The following is a 20,014-nucleotide window of genomic DNA, read 5'->3' on the forward strand; positions in this document are numbered from 1 at the left end:
GCAGGGCCCCATGGCCGTGGGGCGAAGGGTGCTGTTGGCCGGCGCCGCAGGGATTGGGGGGCCAGCGCTGTGGGAGCCGGGTGTGCGGCGGCTGATGGTAGCCATAAGGGATGCCGCGTGCCCCTTACTGCTACCATCAGGCGCCCCCCATCAGTTGGCGCCCCAGGCAGCTGCCCGGTGTGCCCACCACTTAGTCTGGCCCTGTATACCACCAGTCCTCACCGACACTGTCCAAGGCATTGCGCAAATACAGAAGGATCATCACTCCCTCTCTTAGCCCGGAACCGGTGCCTTTTTCTCCTGAGCCTTCCTCCCCCGCTTCGCCATGCTCGGTGCGTTCAGAGGCTGTGACCCATGGCAGCCCCATTCTGCATCATCAACACAACTCACCGCGTTATTCTCCATCCCCGCAGAGCTATCACTGGCACAGACCCATACTATCCCTGAGGCATGCAAGAGGCAGATCTCGCTCTTCGAGATCACCCTCCCTTTCATCTTACTCCCACTATCACCATTCTACGAGAAGATTATATTCCCCAAGGTATTCTCCAGATAGAAGTTACTATAGGCACTGCTATGAACAACATTGCTACGTTCACCGTTGCCCTTATTCAGCACGATGTACCCGCTCAAGATCGCCTCACTACCACAGCACACATGCTCCCCACGACACCATCAGTCCAATTGCTACATCTGTGATCACGGGACCCTAAACCCCGACCGGGAATGTGCATATTGGGCACATATTGGAGCAGGACCAGCCACAGGGGGAATCCCAGACAGACCAATCATCCTCATCCCCAGATGAGGAGATCTTTCCTGGTGGCTGTTCACCCACTGATGATGCCCGCTAATTCCAAGACCTATTCAAGCGTGTGGCGGAATCCCAAGAAGTGCAGCTAACCCAAGTCCAGCAAAAACAGCACAGGCTTCTTACAACCGTCACAAAAGTAGAAAGTTGCATTACCTCTGGATGAATCAATACTTGAAGTAGATGTTAAAATTGTGGTATAGGATGGCTATGCCACCTCTAGAAAAGCCTTGCAGATAGTGCTGGATATCGCTGACACAGCTTCAAGAACCACCGCCACATTAGTGGTGATGCGCAGAGCATCCTGGCTCCAACTGGGTGCAGTACCAAAAGAGCTACAGTCAAAAGTAGAGGATTTGCCCTTCGACAGGCAAAGCTTATTTGGACCAGGTGCTCCATTTGGGCAAGGATTCAAGAACCATGCTTAGGATGCTTGGCATGTATACCCCGCCTTACCGATGCTGACAATATACGCCTTACTATCATCAGAGGCCCTTCTCATATGTGGCATCTCGATTCAGACAATATGACCAACAACGACCTAGGCAGTGGCAGCAGAGGTGACGACCTCAAAATAACAGGGTACCGAACCAACAAAATAACCGGCAGCCTTGATAGCTTGGTTGGGGGTCTGCAAACCATCCCTATGGTGTACCATCCAGATGAGTCGCACAAACTGTTCCATCATAGATTGAGACCATACCAGCATCGGTGGTTTGCAATCACCACCGACAGATGGATTCGCAAGCTAATTACATCAGGCTACACAGTCCAATTCGCTTCTTCACCCTCCCCATCCCTCTTCAGGGACCACTCTCACGAGCCTCTCTTAAAAACAGAGATTCTCCAGCTACTCACAATCAGCGCTATAGAGAGGATGCCCAAACAGTTCCGGGCCAAGGGATTCTATTCCCATTATTTCTTTACCCAGAAGAAGTCAGGAGGGTGGAGACCAATATTGGAACGCCGATGATTCAATCGATACCTTCAAAAGTACAGGTTCAGGATGGTGAAACTGGCTTCCATCCTTTCAGCACTCAATAAAAGGGAGTGGTTTGCGTCCCTCAACTTACAGGATGCCTATCATCACGTGACCATACATCTGGCTCACAGGTGTTTCCTCAGGTTCCTGGTAGGCGATGAACATTTTCAATACAAGGTTTTTCCTTTTGGCCTTTTATCAGCGCCCAGAATTTTCTCAAAGATGTTAGCTGTAGTGGCCGCGTATCTCTGCCGACAAGGCATCATAGTATTTCCATATCTGGACAATTGCCTAATCAAGGCGCCTACTGTGGAGGAGGCATCACAAGTGATCAATATCACACAAGTTCTATTCAACACTCTTGGGCTCATAATCAATCTTGCAAAATCTTCCATGACTTCACAGCAATCCCTCGAGTTCATCAGAGCACGATTGGATTCTACCACGGCCACGGCTTACCTGCCCCATCCAGATTCCGGGTAATTCAGGATTTCGTACAGATACTTTCCACGAGCCCCAAGATCTCGATACTTACCTGCCTGGGACTTATGGGTCATATGGCCGCCACCACATATGTGGTGCAGTATGCAAGGCTACACCTCAGATGCCTCCAGCATTGGTTAGCTTCGATTTATCGACCAGGCAATCACGATCTTCACAGAACAGTGTCCGTCCCTCCTATGGTACAGGAATCCCTAACATGGTGGAGTACCCCCACAAACATGCTTGCCGGCGTTCTTTTCTGTCGTCCACAACCCCCAGTACAGATCACAACAGACACATCCTTGCTGGGCTGGGGAGCTCACCTTAGAGATTACCAAATTCAAGGCCGAGAGTCTGCTCAAGAGTCCTTCCAACACATCAATTTCCTTGAGCTGAGAGCAGTAGTCAGCACCTGCAAGCATTTCCTACCCCCATATCCAAGGCCGCTCTATTCAAATTCTCTCAGACAACATTACGGCAGTATACTACATCAACCGCCAGGGCGGTGCCTGTTCACAATCCCTTTGCACAGAGGTGGCACGTTTATGGAACTGGTGTATCCATCACAATATCTCCATCGTTGCAACATACGTGCCAGGCAAAGACAATGTCATTGTCGATACTCCCAGCAGGCACCTGATCCACCAGTGGCAGTTGAATTCGGAGGTAACACGACACATCTTCCAAAGATGGGGGCTTCCGTCATAGATCTATTTGCAACGTACCACAATACAAAGTGCCCTTCTTACTGTTCCAGAGCAGGCATTGGACCGAAATCTCTGGGAGATGACTTCCAAATAGATTGGAGTCACAAATGCTGTTCGCTTTTCCTCCGATTCCACTGATTCCCGAAGTCTTGGAGAAAATAGAGACAACACCAAGGTCATTCTCATAATCCCCTTTTGGCCCCACCAGATGTGGCTCCCATTTCTCCTCTGGACGTCCTCTTCCCCCTACCACCCACCATACCGACACGACATCCTGACACAGCATCAAGGGAGAATCAATCGTACACCCAGAGATTCATCGACTGTACCTCAAGGCCTGGTTCCTACCTGGTTCCAGCACACAGAAATGACATAGTCCCAGAAAGTCAAGCATGTGCTGATGCATAATAGAAGGGATTCTACACATATTACTTACCTGTACAAATGGTACCATTTCCAATCCTGGTGCTACGACAGCAACCTCAATCCCAATTCTTTTTCCGTCCATCGCATCCTCGATTATGTCCTACAATTACAAAGATCCGGTTTAATGCTCTTCTCTATCAAAATCCACCTTGCAGCAATCTCTGCCTTTCAACTTCTGATAGAGGGTTACTCACTATTCTCCCATCCAATGATCAAGAAATTCTTAAAGGAACTCGCAAACTTATACTCCCCACCCCACATAGGGAACCCACAGATGTGTGGGACTTGGAGTTAGTTTTAGATGCTCTAACCTGTCCCCCTTTCAAGGTTGATGGTGACGTCTGACCTGCCTACACTCACTATGAAGGTCACCTTCCTCCTGGCTATTATCTCTGCACGAAGGGTGGGTGAGCTTCCTGCCTTCTCAGCTACACTGCTAAATACACTTTTCACCAACCAGGGGGAAATACTATTTCCTCATCCCAGTTTCTTCCCAAAGGTGAATTTGGAGTTTCACATTCATGAACCTATCGTACTCCCAACCTAAACCGCACTCGTCTCCCTGTGAGTCTTGCCTACACACCCTAGATGTTCACCAGGCTCTCGCATTCTACTTGGACACAACACGAGCTTTCCATAAATGTGAACGCTTGCTACTATCCACTGCCTCGTCAACTTCATCCACCTGATCTGGTGGTCTGTAACAGACACTAACCACAACATCACCTCTGTTGCTCCCACCTTCAAACTTAACCCAAAGACTGTCAACAGGCTTTTCGCCCTCTGTATACTGCAGATCTGAACAATCATACTGCTCTCTTAGGGTATGTCTACACTACCACCCTAGTTCGAACTAGGGTGGTAGTGTAGACATACCCTTATATGCAGTGCAATTCCTCCTCCTTTTCGCCCTTGCCTTTTCTCCCTGAACAGTTTATACCCTTTTATGACAGTGCTCCAGTCATGGGAGTCATCCCACCAACTCTCCTTTATTCCTGTTTGTTTCACAGGCTTCTTGCATTCCTGTACAAACACTTCAGATAACTAGTTGGTTGTCCTACCTTCTCTGTTTGAATGAGGGGTCCTCTGTTGCTCTTTCGTCCTTGTGCTTTTTTCTGGTATCCCACTTCCCCAATTACCTCCGGCTTAGGTCACCATCTTCCAACGAACCTAGTTTAAAGCCCTCCTCTCTAGGTTTGCAAGCCTGCCCGTGAAGATGCTCTTGTTAGTTGGGTCCCAGCTCTTCCTAGCAGTCCTTGTGCCCGAAACAAGAGTCCCATGGTCCAAGAACTCAAAGCCCTCTCTCCGACACCACCTGTGCAACCACGCATTTAATTTCACAATTCAATGATCCCTACCAGGACCTTTTCCTTCAACAGGGAGGATGGTCGAGAACACCGTCTGCACTTCAAATTCCTTGATCCTTCTTCCCAGTGCTACATAATCTCCAGTGAATTGCTCAAGATCGTTCTTGGCCGTATTGTTAGTTCCTACATGGAAAAGCAGGAAGGGGTAGAGATCCAAAAGTTTGATCAGTTTTGGAAGACTCTCAACTGACAATAAGAGAGGGTCATTAAGCATTTATGCTAAAAGACAAAGAGGCAACAGGAGCTTGGTCTCTTTGGCAGAAAGCTTCATTCCATAAGGAGTCACCAACTGCAGAGCCATTTGCCGTTATCTTTGAAAACTCATGGCTAGAGAATCCAGCTCACATAATCAAATATCTCATGTAAATCAGATTTTAAAGAATATTTAAATACAGTTTAACTATTGATACATTTAAAGTATTTTCTTGCCATAGAGAGGAAACTGCGTGAACTATCAGAAGCGAGAAAGGCTTTGCTTGAAAGTCTGGAATCAAACCTTAAAGATCTACAACAAGCACAGGCTCTAGCGTCTAGCCAACCAAGCATTATGGCTGGTAAGTACAGGGGTAGGCGCTGATCCTGCATTCCTTACTCTGCCAGAACTGCAATTTGAGTTTTATGTTCACATGTAAAGGCTTTTTGAGCCTTTCTAAAAAGAGATTAGCCTGGTTAAGTAGTGCAAGATAGACACATTATTAATATAAAGATTTGTTGTATTGATAAAGCACATAGGAAATCTGTGGTTACTATGGACGGAGTGGCCACCAGGGCACCTGAGATTTTTTTCTCTTTCCTTTTCTTTGGAAAGAACTTGCTCTTCCCCATCCACACATGCTTTTTTCCAAAAGAGCTCTTTTGGAAAAAGTCTTCTTCCTTGTAAAAAGATATTTACCAATGTCAGAAAAAACCCTCTGATCTTTCGATTTTTTTTCAAAAGTAGACAATTGCACTGTGGACGTGAGTGGTCTTTTTGAAAAACAGACTTTAAAAAAAACAACAAAAAGACTCTGTGTTAGCGGCGAGGAGTCCTGTGGCACCTTAGGCTGTGTCCAGACTCACGGGTTTTTTCGAAAAATGTAGCCTTTTTTCGAAAAAACTTCATCTGCGTCTAGACTGCAGCCGCGTTCTTTCGAAATTAAATTGAAAGAATGCGGCTTTTCTTTCGACGGTGGTAAACCTAATTCCACGAGGAAGAACGCCTTCTTTCGAAAGTGCTGTTTCGAAAGAAGGCGTTCTTGAAAGCAAACAGGCTTTTTAGAAAGAGAGCATCCAGACTCACTGGGTGCTTTCTTTCGAAAAAGCGGCTTGCTTTTTCGAAATTCCGCGTGCAGTCTAGACGCTCTCTTTCAAAAGAGGCTCTTTCGAAAGTATCTTTCGAAAGAGCCTCTTTCGAAAGAGGCTTGCAGTCTAGACATAGCCTTATAGACTAACTGAAGTGTAGGAGCATAAGCTTTCGTGGGTAAAGACCCACTTCGTCAGATGAATGTATTGTAGACATAGCCGTAGTATGGAATGGAGTATGTACAAAGTGGTGTTCTACACCAGAGGAGAGTCACTTAGGTGGATTGCAGTTGTATGTGCGTTAAAGGGAATATATTTTCTTTTAAATGTTTGCCATTATTAGATTTCTAGATATATCCTGCTTCAGTATTGTGAGAGTTCAGGTATACACGCAAGGCCTACATCTGACCATTCCCTGTCTTTGTACAGTGCTATAAGAGACAGTACTTAAAGTATAAGAAGGAAGGAAATTTTCTTTTATTTTGTCTATATATATTTGTACATATAAAAACTAGATACTCTTTTTACTAAATGGAACATAATAGTTTCTAAGGTTTCATTCTATTGTCTAAAAGATCTTTGTTTAGATAATTGCCTGTAGCAATTGTACACTACCTGAATAAAGAATGCTCATGGCAGAAACACAAAAGCCCCTTTTAGTGTTCCATATTTTGTATATTTCATTTTACAGAGAATACCTATAAAATATTTTCTCTTTTTAATGCACAAAAACCTTCCTTTCTCTTTAGAAAGCAAAGTAGAGGAGCTAACCAAGAAAAGAGAGATTTTACTTGCAAAGCTGGAAGTAAATCTAAAAGATTTGCAACAAGCACAGGTGTCTGCAATGGGCCAGATGGGAAAAGAGAAATTGAGTGGTGAGTGCAAAGTAAATAAATTGCAGTCATCAGGAATGTTGATGGTGGGATGAGGGGAGCAGGTCTTCCAGGATCCTCTGTGGACTCAATACTTGGACTAAGAATACAAAGTCTTACACTTTCACTTATGAATACTCAGGACTAGATTAAAAAATGGGAGTTAGACTCAGCATTGCAACATCTAACATTTAGGTGCCCTGCTGCTTTATGGAATTCACAGTCCTAAGTTAGGTATCCAGGCTCCTTATACAATGCACGGAGAGGATGAGGTGCCTAAGAATGTGATTTACAAAAACCAGCACACTGTGAGGAGTTGCCTAAGCTGGCTGGTAGGAAGCTGTTTCACTTTATAGAAATCTTCTTGGACTGAGCCGTCAATTGAAAGATCTCATCTTTTATGACATCTTTGATGAGCAACTTAAACCAATCCTGGATCAGCAGAGCCAATTACAGATGTCACATAAAAGGCTGCCAACTGCAGGTGCTGTATGTTCTTTTCAGATCCTCCACTTTTCCTGTAATATCTGGATACTCTGGCTCTCAAAGTATTTAAGAGCCTGTATAATGGTTTATCGCCAGGACAAACTGTCCTTAACTAGAGTTTCCAGATCATTGGGAGATATGCCGTATGACTTGATATTGGCCTTAAGTTGTCTTTATAGTGCTTATATTGACCACCGATAGAGCGCTTTCCATGAGCAAGCTGGCGATAAAAGACCATCTTTGGTATTCATGTATCATCCATCCTCATAACATGACCGATCCAGTGAAACTGTTTGTTCATAAGCATTGCTTCCATGCCCATGACACCACACAGCTTAAGAACCTCCTTATTAGGAATTTTGTCCCACCAGTTCACATGGACAATCTTTCTCAGACAATGCATATGGAACTGATCGAGCTTGAAAACATGGTGACGATATATTGTCCATGACTCCGAGCCATACAGCAGGACATTCAAGACAACTGCCTAATAAACCGCTATCTTGGTATGGAGTTTAATACCATGGTCATTCCATAGGCGTTTGGTCAGTTTTCCAATGGCAGCACTGGCTTTGGCTAGTTGAGCAGATACATCATGATCCACATTTATGCTAGAGGACAATTCAGTTCCCAGGTAGCAGAACTTGTCAACAGCCTTAAGGACTATACCCGCAGCAGTAATCACTGGAGTTCTGGGCCCTTTCCAGACAGGCTGAGGTATAACTTGTGTCTTCTTGAGGCTCACTGAGAGTTCAAAATGGTGAGCAGAAGTGACAAAGCGATCAAAAGCTCCTGTGCATCTTTCACTGAATAAGCCAGCAATGTACAGTCATTGGCAAACAGAAGGTCACGAATAGTTGTAGTAACCACTTTACTGCAAGCCTGGAGTCTCCGGAGATTGAAAATACTGCCATTGTTTGAAACTGAATAAGTATGCCCTACGTGCAGTCCTGTGAAGATGCTCTGGTATAAGTATGCCCTACGTGCGGCCCGTGAAGATGCTCTTGTTAGGTGGGTCCCATCTCTTTCTAGCAGTCCTTGTGCCCGAAACAAGAGTCCCATGGTCCAAGAACTCAAAGCCCTCTCTCCGACACCACCTGTGCAACCACGCATTTAATTTCACAATTCAATGATGCCTACCAGGACCTTTTCCTTCAACAGGGAAGATGGACGAGAACACCACCTGCATTTCAAATTCCTTGATCCTACATGGAAAATCAGGAAGAGGTAGAGATCCAAACGTTTGATCAGTTTTGGAAGACTCTCAACTGACAATAAGAGAGGGTCATTAAGCATTTATGCTAAAAGACAAAGAGGCAACAGGAGCTTGGTCTCTTTGGCAGAAAGCTTCATTCCATAAGGAGTCACCAACTGCAGAGCCATTTGCTGTTATCTTTGAAAACTCATGGCCAGAGAATCCAGCTCACATAATCAAATATCTCATGTAAATCAGATTTTAAAGAATATTTAAATACAGTTTAACTATTGATACATTTAAAGTATTTTCTTGCCATAGAGAGGAAACTGCGTGAACTATCAGAAGCGAGAAAGGCTTTGCTTGAAAGTCTGGAATCAAACCGTAAAGATCTACAACAAGCACAGGCTCTAGCATCTAGCCAACCAAGCATTATGGCTGGTAAGTACAGGGGAAGGCGCTGATCCTGCATTCCTTACTCTGCCAGAACTGCAATTTGAGTTTTATGTTCACATGTAAAGGCTTTTAGAGCCTTTCTAAAAAGAGATTAGCCTGGTTAAGTACTGCAAGATAGACACATTATTAATATAAAGATTTGTTGTATTGATAAAGCACATTGGAAAGTTGTGATTACTATGGACGGAGTCAAGTATCAGAGGGGTAGCCGTGTTAGTCTGAATCTGCAAAAGCGGCGGGGAGTCCTGTGGCACCTTATAGACTAACTGAAGTGTTGGAGCATAAGCTTTCGTGGGCAAAGACCCACTTCATCAGATGCAAGATGCATCTGACGAAGTGGGTCTTTGCCCACGAATGCTTATGCTCCAATACTTCAGTTAGTCTATAAGGTGCCACAGGACTTCTCGCTGCTTATGGAGAGTGGCCACCAGGGCACCTGAGCTTTTTTTCTCATTCCTTTTCTTTGGAAAGAACTCGCTCTTCCCAATCCACACACACCTTTTCCAAAAGAGCTCTTTTGGAAAAAGTCTTCTTCCTCGTAGAAAGATATTTACCAATATCAAAAAATCCTCTGTTCTTTCGATTTTTTTTCGAAAGTACACAATTGCACTATGGAAATAAGTAAGTTTTTTTTTTGAAAAACAGACGTTTAAAAAAAAAACCCTCTGTATTGTAGACATAGCCGTAGTATGGAATGGAGTATGTACAAAGTGGTGTTCTACACCAGAGGAGAGTCACTTAGGTGGATTGCAGTTGTTTGTGCGTTAAAGGGAATATGTTTTCTTTTAAATGTTCGCCATTATTAGATTTCTAGATATATCCTGCTTCAGTATTGTGAGAGTTCAGGTATATACGCAAGGCCTACATTTGACCATTCCCTGTCTTTGTACAGTGCTGTAAGAGACAGTACTTAAAGTATAAGAAGGAAGAAGATTTTCTTTTCTTTTTTCTACATATATTTGTACATATAAAAACTAGATACTGTTTTTACTAAATGGAACATAATAGTTTCTAAGGTTTCATTCTATTGTCTAAAAGATCTTTGTTTAGGTAATTGCCTGTAGCAATTGTGCACTACCTGAATAAAGAATGCTCATGGCAGAAACACAAAAGCCCCTTTTAGTGTTCCATATTTTGTATATTTCATTTTACAGAGAATACCTATGAAATATTTTCTCTATTTAATGCACAAAAACCTTCCTTTCTCTTTAGAGAGCAAAGTAGAGAAACTAACCAAGAAAAGAGAGATTTTACTTGCAAAGCTGGAAGTAAATCTAAAAGATTTGCAACAAGCACAGGTGTCTGCAATGGGCCAGATGGGAAAAGAGAAATTGAGTGGTGAGTGCAAAGTAAATAAATTGCAGTCATCAGGAATGTTGATGGTGGGAGGAGGGGAGCAGGTCTTCCAGGATCCTCTGTGGACTGAATACTTGGACTAAGAATACAAATTCTTACACTTTCACTTATGAATACTCAGGACTAGATTAAAAAATGGGAGTTAGACTCAGCATTGCAACATCTAACATTTAGGTGCTCTGCTGCTTTATGGAATTCAAAGTCCTAACTTAGGTATCCAGGCTCCTTATACAATGCATGGATTGGATAAATGGACTGTAAGGTGGATAGAAATCTGGCTCGAACTTTGGGTTCAATGGATATTGTACTGACTGGTGATCAACGGCTCGATGACTGGTTGACGTCAGTATTAAATATCTTTGTTAATGACCAGGATGAGGGGATGTATTACACCCTCAGCAAGTTCACAGAGACATTAAGCTGGGGGAGAGGTAGATACGCTGGAGGATAGGGATAGGGTCCAGAGTGACCTGGACAATTTGGGAGATTGGATCCAAAGAAACATGATGAGGTTCAGCAAAGACAAGTGCAGAGTCCTGCACTTGGGACAGAAGAATCCCTAGCACTACTATTGTCTGGAGACTGACTGGCTAAGCGGCAATTCTGTACAAAAGGACCTGGGATTACAGTGGATGAGAAGCTGGATATGAATCAACTGTGTGCCAATAGTGGGCTAATCACACCACTCCAGACATAAGAAGGGTTAAAATAGCCCTAGGAGCAGGCTATAGGTAGGGCACAATAATGAGAGGCCTTGCAATAGCCAATCAGAACCCTAATGGGCTGTATAAAAGAGATGGCTGGCCAGACTGAGCACACTCTCACTCCAGAACTAGAGGAAGAAGGACTTAGCTTCCTGGTAGCCATGGTACCACTGGCAGAGCAGTGCTGGGGAAAGGCAGAGTGAGCCAGGAGGGCTCCAGCCTGAGTAGTCCCAGGCTGAAGTCCAGCAACAGAGGCCTGAGAGGCTCTAGGACTGTGGGGAGGCAGCCAGGGTAGGCAAAGTTAGGTGGTTCATACCCCCTTCGTCTGTAATGAGTGGTTGCGTCAGACTGCAGTTTTCCCGTAAGGTATGAGACTAGATGAAGACTGGCAGTAGGGTCGCTGAGGCAATGTAGGTATAAGGGTTTGGGGGTTTTCTGAGGGGGCGTGTGGGGGCACTGCCATAGAGCAATACCTGGAAAGAAAGGTGCTGTGGTTTGGGTCGGACACAGGTCCTAACGTAAGGCAGTAGAGCCTGAAACAGGGCCCCGCAGCCACTCCCTCCAAAGAGCCCCCTTTTCCGCAAGCCCCATCCCCTTTGTCTCTGTGTTCCCTCAGTCCCTTGCCCAGTCCAGAGTCTCAAGCAGCTTCGTCACTCAGCCACCACAGAGTCTTCCCGTCCAGGGTGTCTTGGTTTCCCCTCCAGCCAGGTCTGGTTGGGTGGTCCCGGTCGGCTTTTGTCTGGTCGGACCCCGGCTCCTGGGTGTCCTGCTGGGGAGAGTGCAGCCAGTCTCTGCTCTTTCTCTCCTCCCCCTTTTGCCACTTGCTCCTGCCCCCTCTTTCAAACTCTGTGCCCTGCGTTGCGCAGGCGTCACGTCTCCTCCCCCTTGCACCGTTCCCCCTGGGTCCTAAATGTGCTGGTTCACAGCACACTGCTGTGTGTGTGCAGCAACTCCAGTGTGGCCCACTGCCTGCTCCCCAGAGCAGTTAGTGTGGTGCTCCAAGCCCCCATCACAGAGCCATTAACAGAAAACAGATAACAGCAAGTGAGACACCAGCCAAAAGAGGGTGCTCCAGTGTTGAGCAAAGCTAATTCCCAGAGTGAACAGCAAGAGGCACTCAGGTGGTATGTTGCATCATGTTATAGTGCCCTTGTAGCCAAGAAGGCTAATGGCATATTGGGGTGCATTAGGAGGAGCATTGCCAGCAGATCTAAGGAAGTGATTTATTCCCCTTTATTCAGTATTGGCTAGGCCACATCTGGGGTATAGCATCCAATTCTGGGGCCTCCAATACAAAAAAGATGTGGATTCATTGGATAATGTCCAGTGGAGGGCAACAAAATGATTAGGGGGCTGGAGCACATGACTTCTGAAGTGAGGCTGAGGGATTTGAGCTTAATTTAGTCTACAGAAGAGAAGAATGAAGGGAGACTTGATAGCCATCTTCAACTTCCTGAAGGAGGGTTCCAAAGAGGATGGAAAGAAACTGTTCTCAGTGGTTACAGATGACAAGAATCAATGGCCTCAAGTTGCAGTGTGGGAGTTCTAGGTTGGATATTAGGAAAAACTATTTTACTAAGAAGGTGTTGAAGAACTTGAATGGATTTCCTAGGGAGGAGGTATCCCTACACGTTTTTAAGTCCCAGCTTGAGAAAGCTCTGACTGGGATGATTTAGTTGGGATTGGTCCTGCTTTTAGTAGCGTACTATAGTCTATGACTTCCTGAGGTCTCTTCCAAACCTATGATTCTATGCAACTCAAAGCTCCTAGCCAGCAGACATTGATGACATGCTATGATTTTAGTCTTTAGGACAATGCATTAAAGCTCAAAGATAAGTTTCCAGAAGAGGTGAGACAGGAGCTTATCACAATGGTGAATGTGGATAAAATGGTGGGCACAATCTTGTGACAGGTTAGCTTGGATGCTGTGGATTTGCCAGTTTGTCCCATAATGATTCATAGTGCAGTTCTGGCTTTAGTGGCCTGGTCTCCTTGAAGAGGCCCAACTGACCATGTAAGACCTACCCTTTGAGGTCATATTGTTTTTGTTTTTTTTAATGTACAAATCGCAAACTGCACAACCTTGATTCAAGTCTTCGGTCACTTTTACAGTTACTGCAAAGATAAAGCAGTTTTGTTTATAGCAGTGTACTGGTATCTGCTTTCACATCTTGCATCCAGGCCCTAACTTGAAGAAAGACGGTTTATTAGAAAAGACCACTGCAACTACCAGATTCTCAGGGCAGCCTAAGAGTTTCGTGAAAGCACCTTGCTGCATTGGTTAAGGACAGAATACCAGTTCCCAGATTACTGACTTGCTCTTTGCAAGCTGTCTGTCTCACTACCTCAATGATTGGATCTTAAGCCAGTGGGTCTTAAGCATAGCAACACATCATAGTCACAGGAAATTCCTCAGTCAACAAACCCCACAACCAATTTAAAATACTGCATTTCATCCTGTCTACAGCTGCACATAATCCATGGCAATGCTGATCGTCTTCCTGGGACAGTCAATTCACATGGTTCCTTATCTGGATGTTGGCTACTCAAGGGTCAGTCCCAAGGGTACTGTACAGTGTGACACTCATTCAGTCCACCTTTGATGGACATGAGGATGTCACACACACATACTGGAAAGTCAAACCTCTCACCTGTACAAACGGTAGAATGTATAGGAGTGTTTTTTGACTCTGTGGAAGCCAAGGCCTTGCTTCCACAGCTAAGATTCCAGATGACACTGCACATTTCGTTGGTCCTGAAGGCCCATTCTATTATGACAGTTCAAAATTTCCTCAGGACATGGCATCATGCACTTATGTAATTTGACATGGGGGTAGTTAGCATTGATCCTGAACTTCCCTGAGTGACAAGGCTGGAGAAGCACAAGGAGATGGGCCGTATTGCTTCACTTTACTGCTAGTGAGTGCAGGGGGCCCAGAACCCTGCTGTGCGAGCCAGGCTCCTCTGGATGTCCAGGGGCCCTACCCTTCCCACTCCCGGTATGTGTGGGCCACATGTCCCCTCATATTCACCCACACATCCACGTCTGAATGGAACCTCTTCTCAAACTCTGAACACATACAAATACACAACTTAATGCAACTGTGACCTATCCTCAACCAAAATCCGGTGCTATGTGGGGAAGCCGAAAAGAGGATCTGTCACTTTTTCTAAAAAGGTGATAAAAAAAACTAACTGCTTTAAGAACATTTAGAAATTATGTTTGTGTGTTAAAAAACTTATCTTTTAGAAATTTAACTTTGCTCTTTACTGTTTTTATATTTTTAATTTTTAGTTTTCTTAAAACTTTTGTCCTTTATATTTTTGCATATTGTTTTTGCTTTGTCACTCTGATACTTGAGAGATCACCTAGGCTGTGTCTAGACTACACCTCTCTGTTGACAAAGGGATGCAAATCAAGCACGTCAAAATTGCTAATGGAGCAGGGATTTAAATATCCTGCGCTTCGTTAGCATAAACATTCCTCAAAAAGGAATACAGGATCTGTCAAAAAAGGGTTTATTTTTGACAGATCCACACCTAGGCTGCCAGGTTTTTTTAAAAAGCTCTGTTTCGAAAAAAGGTGGTGGCCATGTTTATGCTAATGAAACGTGGGATATTAAAATCCCTGCTTCATTAGCAATTTCGATGTGCTTGATTAGCATTCCTCTGTTGACAGAGGGATGCAGTGTTGACATGGCCTCTGTGATAATATTTTCTAAAAGATAGTTACTGAGTATGTGCTTTCTCAATCTTAAATATTTTGGTAGTTGTAATATAGTTACTTACATATTTTTTTTACATTGGACAATCCATAGGCAGCAGAATGGCACATTTAGAGAAAAAGAGAGTCATGCCAGAAAGACCGCCAGTAAGTAATAAAATTGCACAGCTGGACCATACTCTTTCAGCACTCCTGCCTCAAGATGAACACAGTAGTAAGTAAAGAGTTTATAACTTGTTAATTTAGATTACTTTGTTCACTTTTTTTGGTCACACCATAGAAAATGCAGAAACGCTGTAACTTTGAGACCATATGGTATTTGGCAGTTTTCTCCTTTTGAGAAAGAACGGGAACAGGTGACACCGTGAAAAGAGAAAACGGAGGATAATAGGTTACTAAATTAGCTATTATTCAATCACAATTTTAAGGCTTTCTCTTATTTGATTGAATATTGGTTTATTCCTACGTTTCTCTGTAGACAGAGAATAGATACAATGTATTGCTTCTGAAAATCCTATTAAAAAAGAAATTTTAGTTTTGCAGTTACATAGTAGCAATTATAAAAAAAAAAAGGCCTGGATGCCACTAAACTATAAGATAGACAAGGTGGGTGAGGTAATATCTTTTATAGGACCAATTTAAATGGATGAAAAAGAGAAACTTTCAAACTTACACAGAGCTCTTCATGTCTGGAAAGAATGCTCAGAAAGTCACACCTTCAAGAATGGAAGTCTGTAGACAATTATGTACACAAGAATCCTACCAATCCCAACAGCTATCTTCACAGGTCAGTAACTACCTCAAACGCAGAAAGAAACCTATTTTCTATAGGCAGCTACCTAAAATATCACAGAATGTGATCTAGCGAGAAAATCTGAGATACTCACCTTAACACACTTAAAACAGCTTTCACCAAACAAGGTCACTCAACCAGAAAAGCAGATTTATTTACGGAATGGGCCACCAAATACCCTGAGATAAACATGTTTCAATGTGGGAAAAAGAATAATCCAACTTTACACCCTTATAGTCATCTATCACTTCATATTGAAAATCATGTGTGGCATCATTAAACAATTATAACCTATACTTGATGGGGACCACATCATGAAATTAATCTTTCTCAAACTCCTTCTTCTATGCTTCAAGCCTCCCAATCTCATTATCAGAAGCAAACTCTCCACATGCCCACCACCTCAAAGTGATAGTAGATTTTCCCATAACAACAGATGCAAACCCTGCAGATATCTCTCTCTACTATAATGATCAACAGAACCCTGCAAAGATACAAAACTAGTATACTCATCCATGTCTATATCTGCAAAATGGTTAATAGAATCATGGAATCATAGAATCATAGAACTAGAAGGAAACCCGGGAAATCATCAAGTCCAGTCCCCCTTCTCATGGCATGACCATGCACCGTCTAGATCATCTCTGATAGATGTCTAACCTAACCTTGAATATCTCCAGTGATGGAGATTCCATAGCCTCCCTAGGCAATTTATTCCAGTTTAACCATCGTGACAGTTGAGAAGTTTTTCCTAATGTCCAACCTAAACCTCCCTTGCTGCAGTTTAAGCCCATTGCTTCTTGTCCTATCATCAGAGGCCAAGGAGAACAATTTCCCCCCTCTTCCCTGTGACACCCTTTTAGATACCTGAAAACTGCTATCATGTCCCCTTTCAGTCTTCTCTTTTCCAAACTAAACAAGCCTGTAGTGAGAGATAAAAGGCCTGCCAGTGAGGCCAGTGAGAGGCTGGCTCCTGAAGAAGCCAGAAGCCTCCCCTGTGCACAGAGGAGAAGAGCTAGGCCCTGAACTAGGGTTGGGCCTTCATAGACCATGGGCTTACAAACTGCCAGCTTACAAAGCCCAATTCCTTCAGTGTTCCCTCATAGCTCTTGTTTTCTAGACCTTTAATCATTTTTGTTGCTCTCCTCTGGACCTTCTCCAATTTCTCCACATCTTTCTTGAAATGTGGTGCCCAGAACTGAACATGATACTCCAGTTGAGGCCTAATCAATCCAGAGTAGAGTGAAAAAATGACTTCTCAGATACCTGTAGATATAAAGTGGATATCCACAAATTTGCAGTATTCTAGATACAAAATTGGTATTTGCATCTGCATTTGTGTCGGCAAAAATGAGCTGCAGATATCTGTATCCACATCCACAGATGCTAATATCTGTGGATTTACAGGGTTGTAATGATCTATACCCCTGCCCAACATATCTTTCATCATCCTTGGGTTCAACATATGTCTATCACAACATGTTGTGTACCTCACTGAATGTACTAAATGTGGGTACAACTATGTGGGTAAAATGAGACGATCACTATAGTCTAGAATGAATTCACAAATTAAAATCAGAACAACACCTTCAAAAGATGAGCCTGGAAGCATAAATTCCTAATTTTTTAGACATTAAAAATCATGAATTCTATAAAGACATTGATTTATAGCTCATTATATACAATATAAAACATTAGAATGGCCATACTGGAACTTCCAGAATAACCTTTGAAGCCCTTTTTTTAGCAGCCTTATATTAGTTATCCTCTGGCACTCTGGCATATTTATTGATAGTTCACTTTGGGATACTTTCTCAGATTCATAACCTAAAAAAGGCTTCAGTGTGGGAATCTCCCTTACATCCTCTGCATTGAGGACTGGTGCAAAGAATTCATTTAGCTTCTCTACCACAGCCTTGTCTTCCATTAGTGCTCCTTTAGCATGTTGATCATTCAGGGTACATCTAGACTACAGGCTTTTGTCGACAGAAGTTAAAGACACATACACATGGTCTGGCTCCCACCAGTTCCTCTCAGCTGCCTCCAGCCATGGACGGAGTGAACTACCTCTCCTTAACTGATTCCAGTCAGAGACTCTGATCCATTTTAAATTGGTTCCCAAAGTCGTTAGTTAGTAGTTAGAGATATTCTGTTATGTGTAGTTTTTTTTAAAAATATTTGTATATAGTTATTCAGATAATGTTATGCAACCTCGGCATTGCTCTCGGCCTTCAGGCTGCAAAAAAAAAAAAAAAAAAAAAGATATCTTCCAAAATCAAGATGCCTTGTTTCCCAGGCTTTAAGAACTACGACACATGTCACAAAGCCATGCCCGCCTCTGACAGTCATTCATCTTGCATTCGCTGTCTGGGTGAGGCCCATGTTCCACAAAAGTGCCCTCACCATTCAAAGCTAACAGCTAGGGCGCGTCGAGACAGAGAAATGTGCCTCAGAATTATTCTGTTCAACAAGACACTTCAGCCGTCAGACTCGGAGTCCATGGCTGCTTCAGAACAGGCTGTTCCCCAAAAACGGAGAGCTTCTTCACCAGGCTCCATTCCATCCAAAAGACCAGGGCATCACCAGCGCGCTCTCTGCCATCCCTCTCTCAGAGCACGGTGAGCACTGGGGACAAGCCAGGCACATCTGGCACCGCCTCTTCTCATTCAAAGGTGGTTCCGGCCTCCAAGACCATAAAGGCGCCATCTACGATGCTAACATCACAGCGCCAGACAGAACCCAGAGTGATCTCGGCACCGGCAGCATCAGCCACCAGAACCACACTGGCTCCTCCATCATCACCAGCAGCCTTGGCACTGGCAACTTTATCGGCACTGGCAGCTGTGGCACCAAAACCTTCAGCACCGTGGGAAGCACCGCCAGCACCAGAGAGGTCTGAGGTGTCCCCGACTCACAAAAATACCTCATCCATATCTAACAAGTAATGGAGCCCTACTCCATGTTCCATTTCTCCAACTTTCTCCCTGGACCCATTGCCATCGCCTACAGCACCGGGATCACTGGCACTGCATACCCGACCGCTTGAACGGCCTGGCTCATCTCATTCCCCGCAGAGCAGGGTGCTGTCTCCATCTACTGTGGAACTGATGAGGCATTCTTATTATCATTCTAGATGCATTTCCATCTTCCCCACTGCCATCTTCCAGAACATCCTACATGCCTACTCATTCCCCAGCATCTCCACATACCACATACTGGGAAGATTACAGGCGCTCATATTCGTCTACACGATCATCCCTGGGCAGATCACACTATCATTATGGCCATTATCATCATGTACCTCATCGCTACTCTCATCACCATCACCATTGGTCGCCCTCTATGGGATGGTCCCCGTACGGCTGCATGTCACTTAGGCACCCATCGGCTCTGGTCTCATCACAATGCCACCCCCTCCACCACCACAGCCATCATCCCCTCAGCTATATCATTCAGATCCTGAGGAGGAGCAAGTTTCAGATACGGAGGAGCAATCACCTGATATTTCCCCCACAGACCAATCCTCCTCTTCCCCTGATGAGGCTGGTATCCTGGGGGATGTATCACCTCCGGACGATCTTAAACAATTTCAAGACCTGTTTAAGAGAGTGGCAGTGAGTCAGGAGGTCCAGCTGGCAGAGGTACAAGAGAAACAGTACTGTCTCCTTAAGAAACTCCAGCCCGCTCACCGCTCAAAGATAGCAATTCCGCTTGTCAAGGCTATCTTAGCGGCAGCGGAGGAAATCTGGCAGACCCCAGCTTCCGCACCACCAATGAACAAATGAGAGGATAAGAAATACTTTGTTATTTCAAAGGGTATGGAGTTCCTATTTACTGATTCCCAGCCCAATTCATTGGTCATTGATGCGGTGCATCATAGATCAAAAGCGCCCCAATACAAGAACGTCACCCAAACAAAGACAGTAAACATCTCAATTTATTTGGGTGAAAAGTGTATGCTTCGACTACTCCAAGTAGCTAATTATGCAGAGCTTCTATGAAACCATAATTTTGATAGTTGTACAAAGTTGACGACCCTCATGGATTTTCTTCCTGAGTCCAAGAAGCTGATCTTGAAATCAATTGTGCAGGAAGGGTACGCATCTGGTAAGACAGGCCTTCAAATAGCAATGGATGTTGCGGACACAGCCACTCGATCAACAGCTACAGCAGTTGTAATGAGGAGAGCTTCTTGGCTCCAAACTGCGTGAGTCCCGAAAGACCTGCAAAATAAAGACAACCTTTTGACAAACAGAAATTATTTGCAGAGAAAAAGGATGAGGTCCTCCACTAGTAACGACTCATGCACCACATTATGTACTCTGGGGATTTATACACCCCCATACCGACGGAAACACTACGTGCCAAACC

The 20,014-nt window shown here is 44.2% G+C and overlaps 1 protein-coding gene across 8 annotated transcripts in view; it reads left to right on the forward strand.

The window, feature by feature from the left end:
- CCDC7 (coiled-coil domain containing 7) overlaps positions 1-20,014 on the forward strand; it is a 347,366-nt gene that overhangs the window by 289,351 nt on the left and 38,001 nt on the right. For all 8 annotated transcript variants that reach the window (XM_075922671.1, XM_075922670.1, XM_075922665.1 and 5 more), the window contains 5 exons: positions 5,211-5,330; positions 6,807-6,932; positions 8,932-9,051; positions 10,279-10,404; positions 14,945-15,064. In XM_075922671.1, the coding sequence (XP_075778786.1) occupies positions 5,211-5,330; positions 6,807-6,932; positions 8,932-9,051; positions 10,279-10,404; positions 14,945-15,064 (612 nt within the window). The remainder of the gene's footprint in view (positions 1-5,210; positions 5,331-6,806; positions 6,933-8,931; positions 9,052-10,278; positions 10,405-14,944; positions 15,065-20,014) is intronic.

Source organism: Pelodiscus sinensis, chromosome 2 (genome assembly GCF_049634645.1).
Source record: "Pelodiscus sinensis isolate JC-2024 chromosome 2, ASM4963464v1, whole genome shotgun sequence".
NCBI classification, from domain to species: domain Eukaryota; kingdom Metazoa; phylum Chordata; order Testudines; family Trionychidae; genus Pelodiscus; species Pelodiscus sinensis.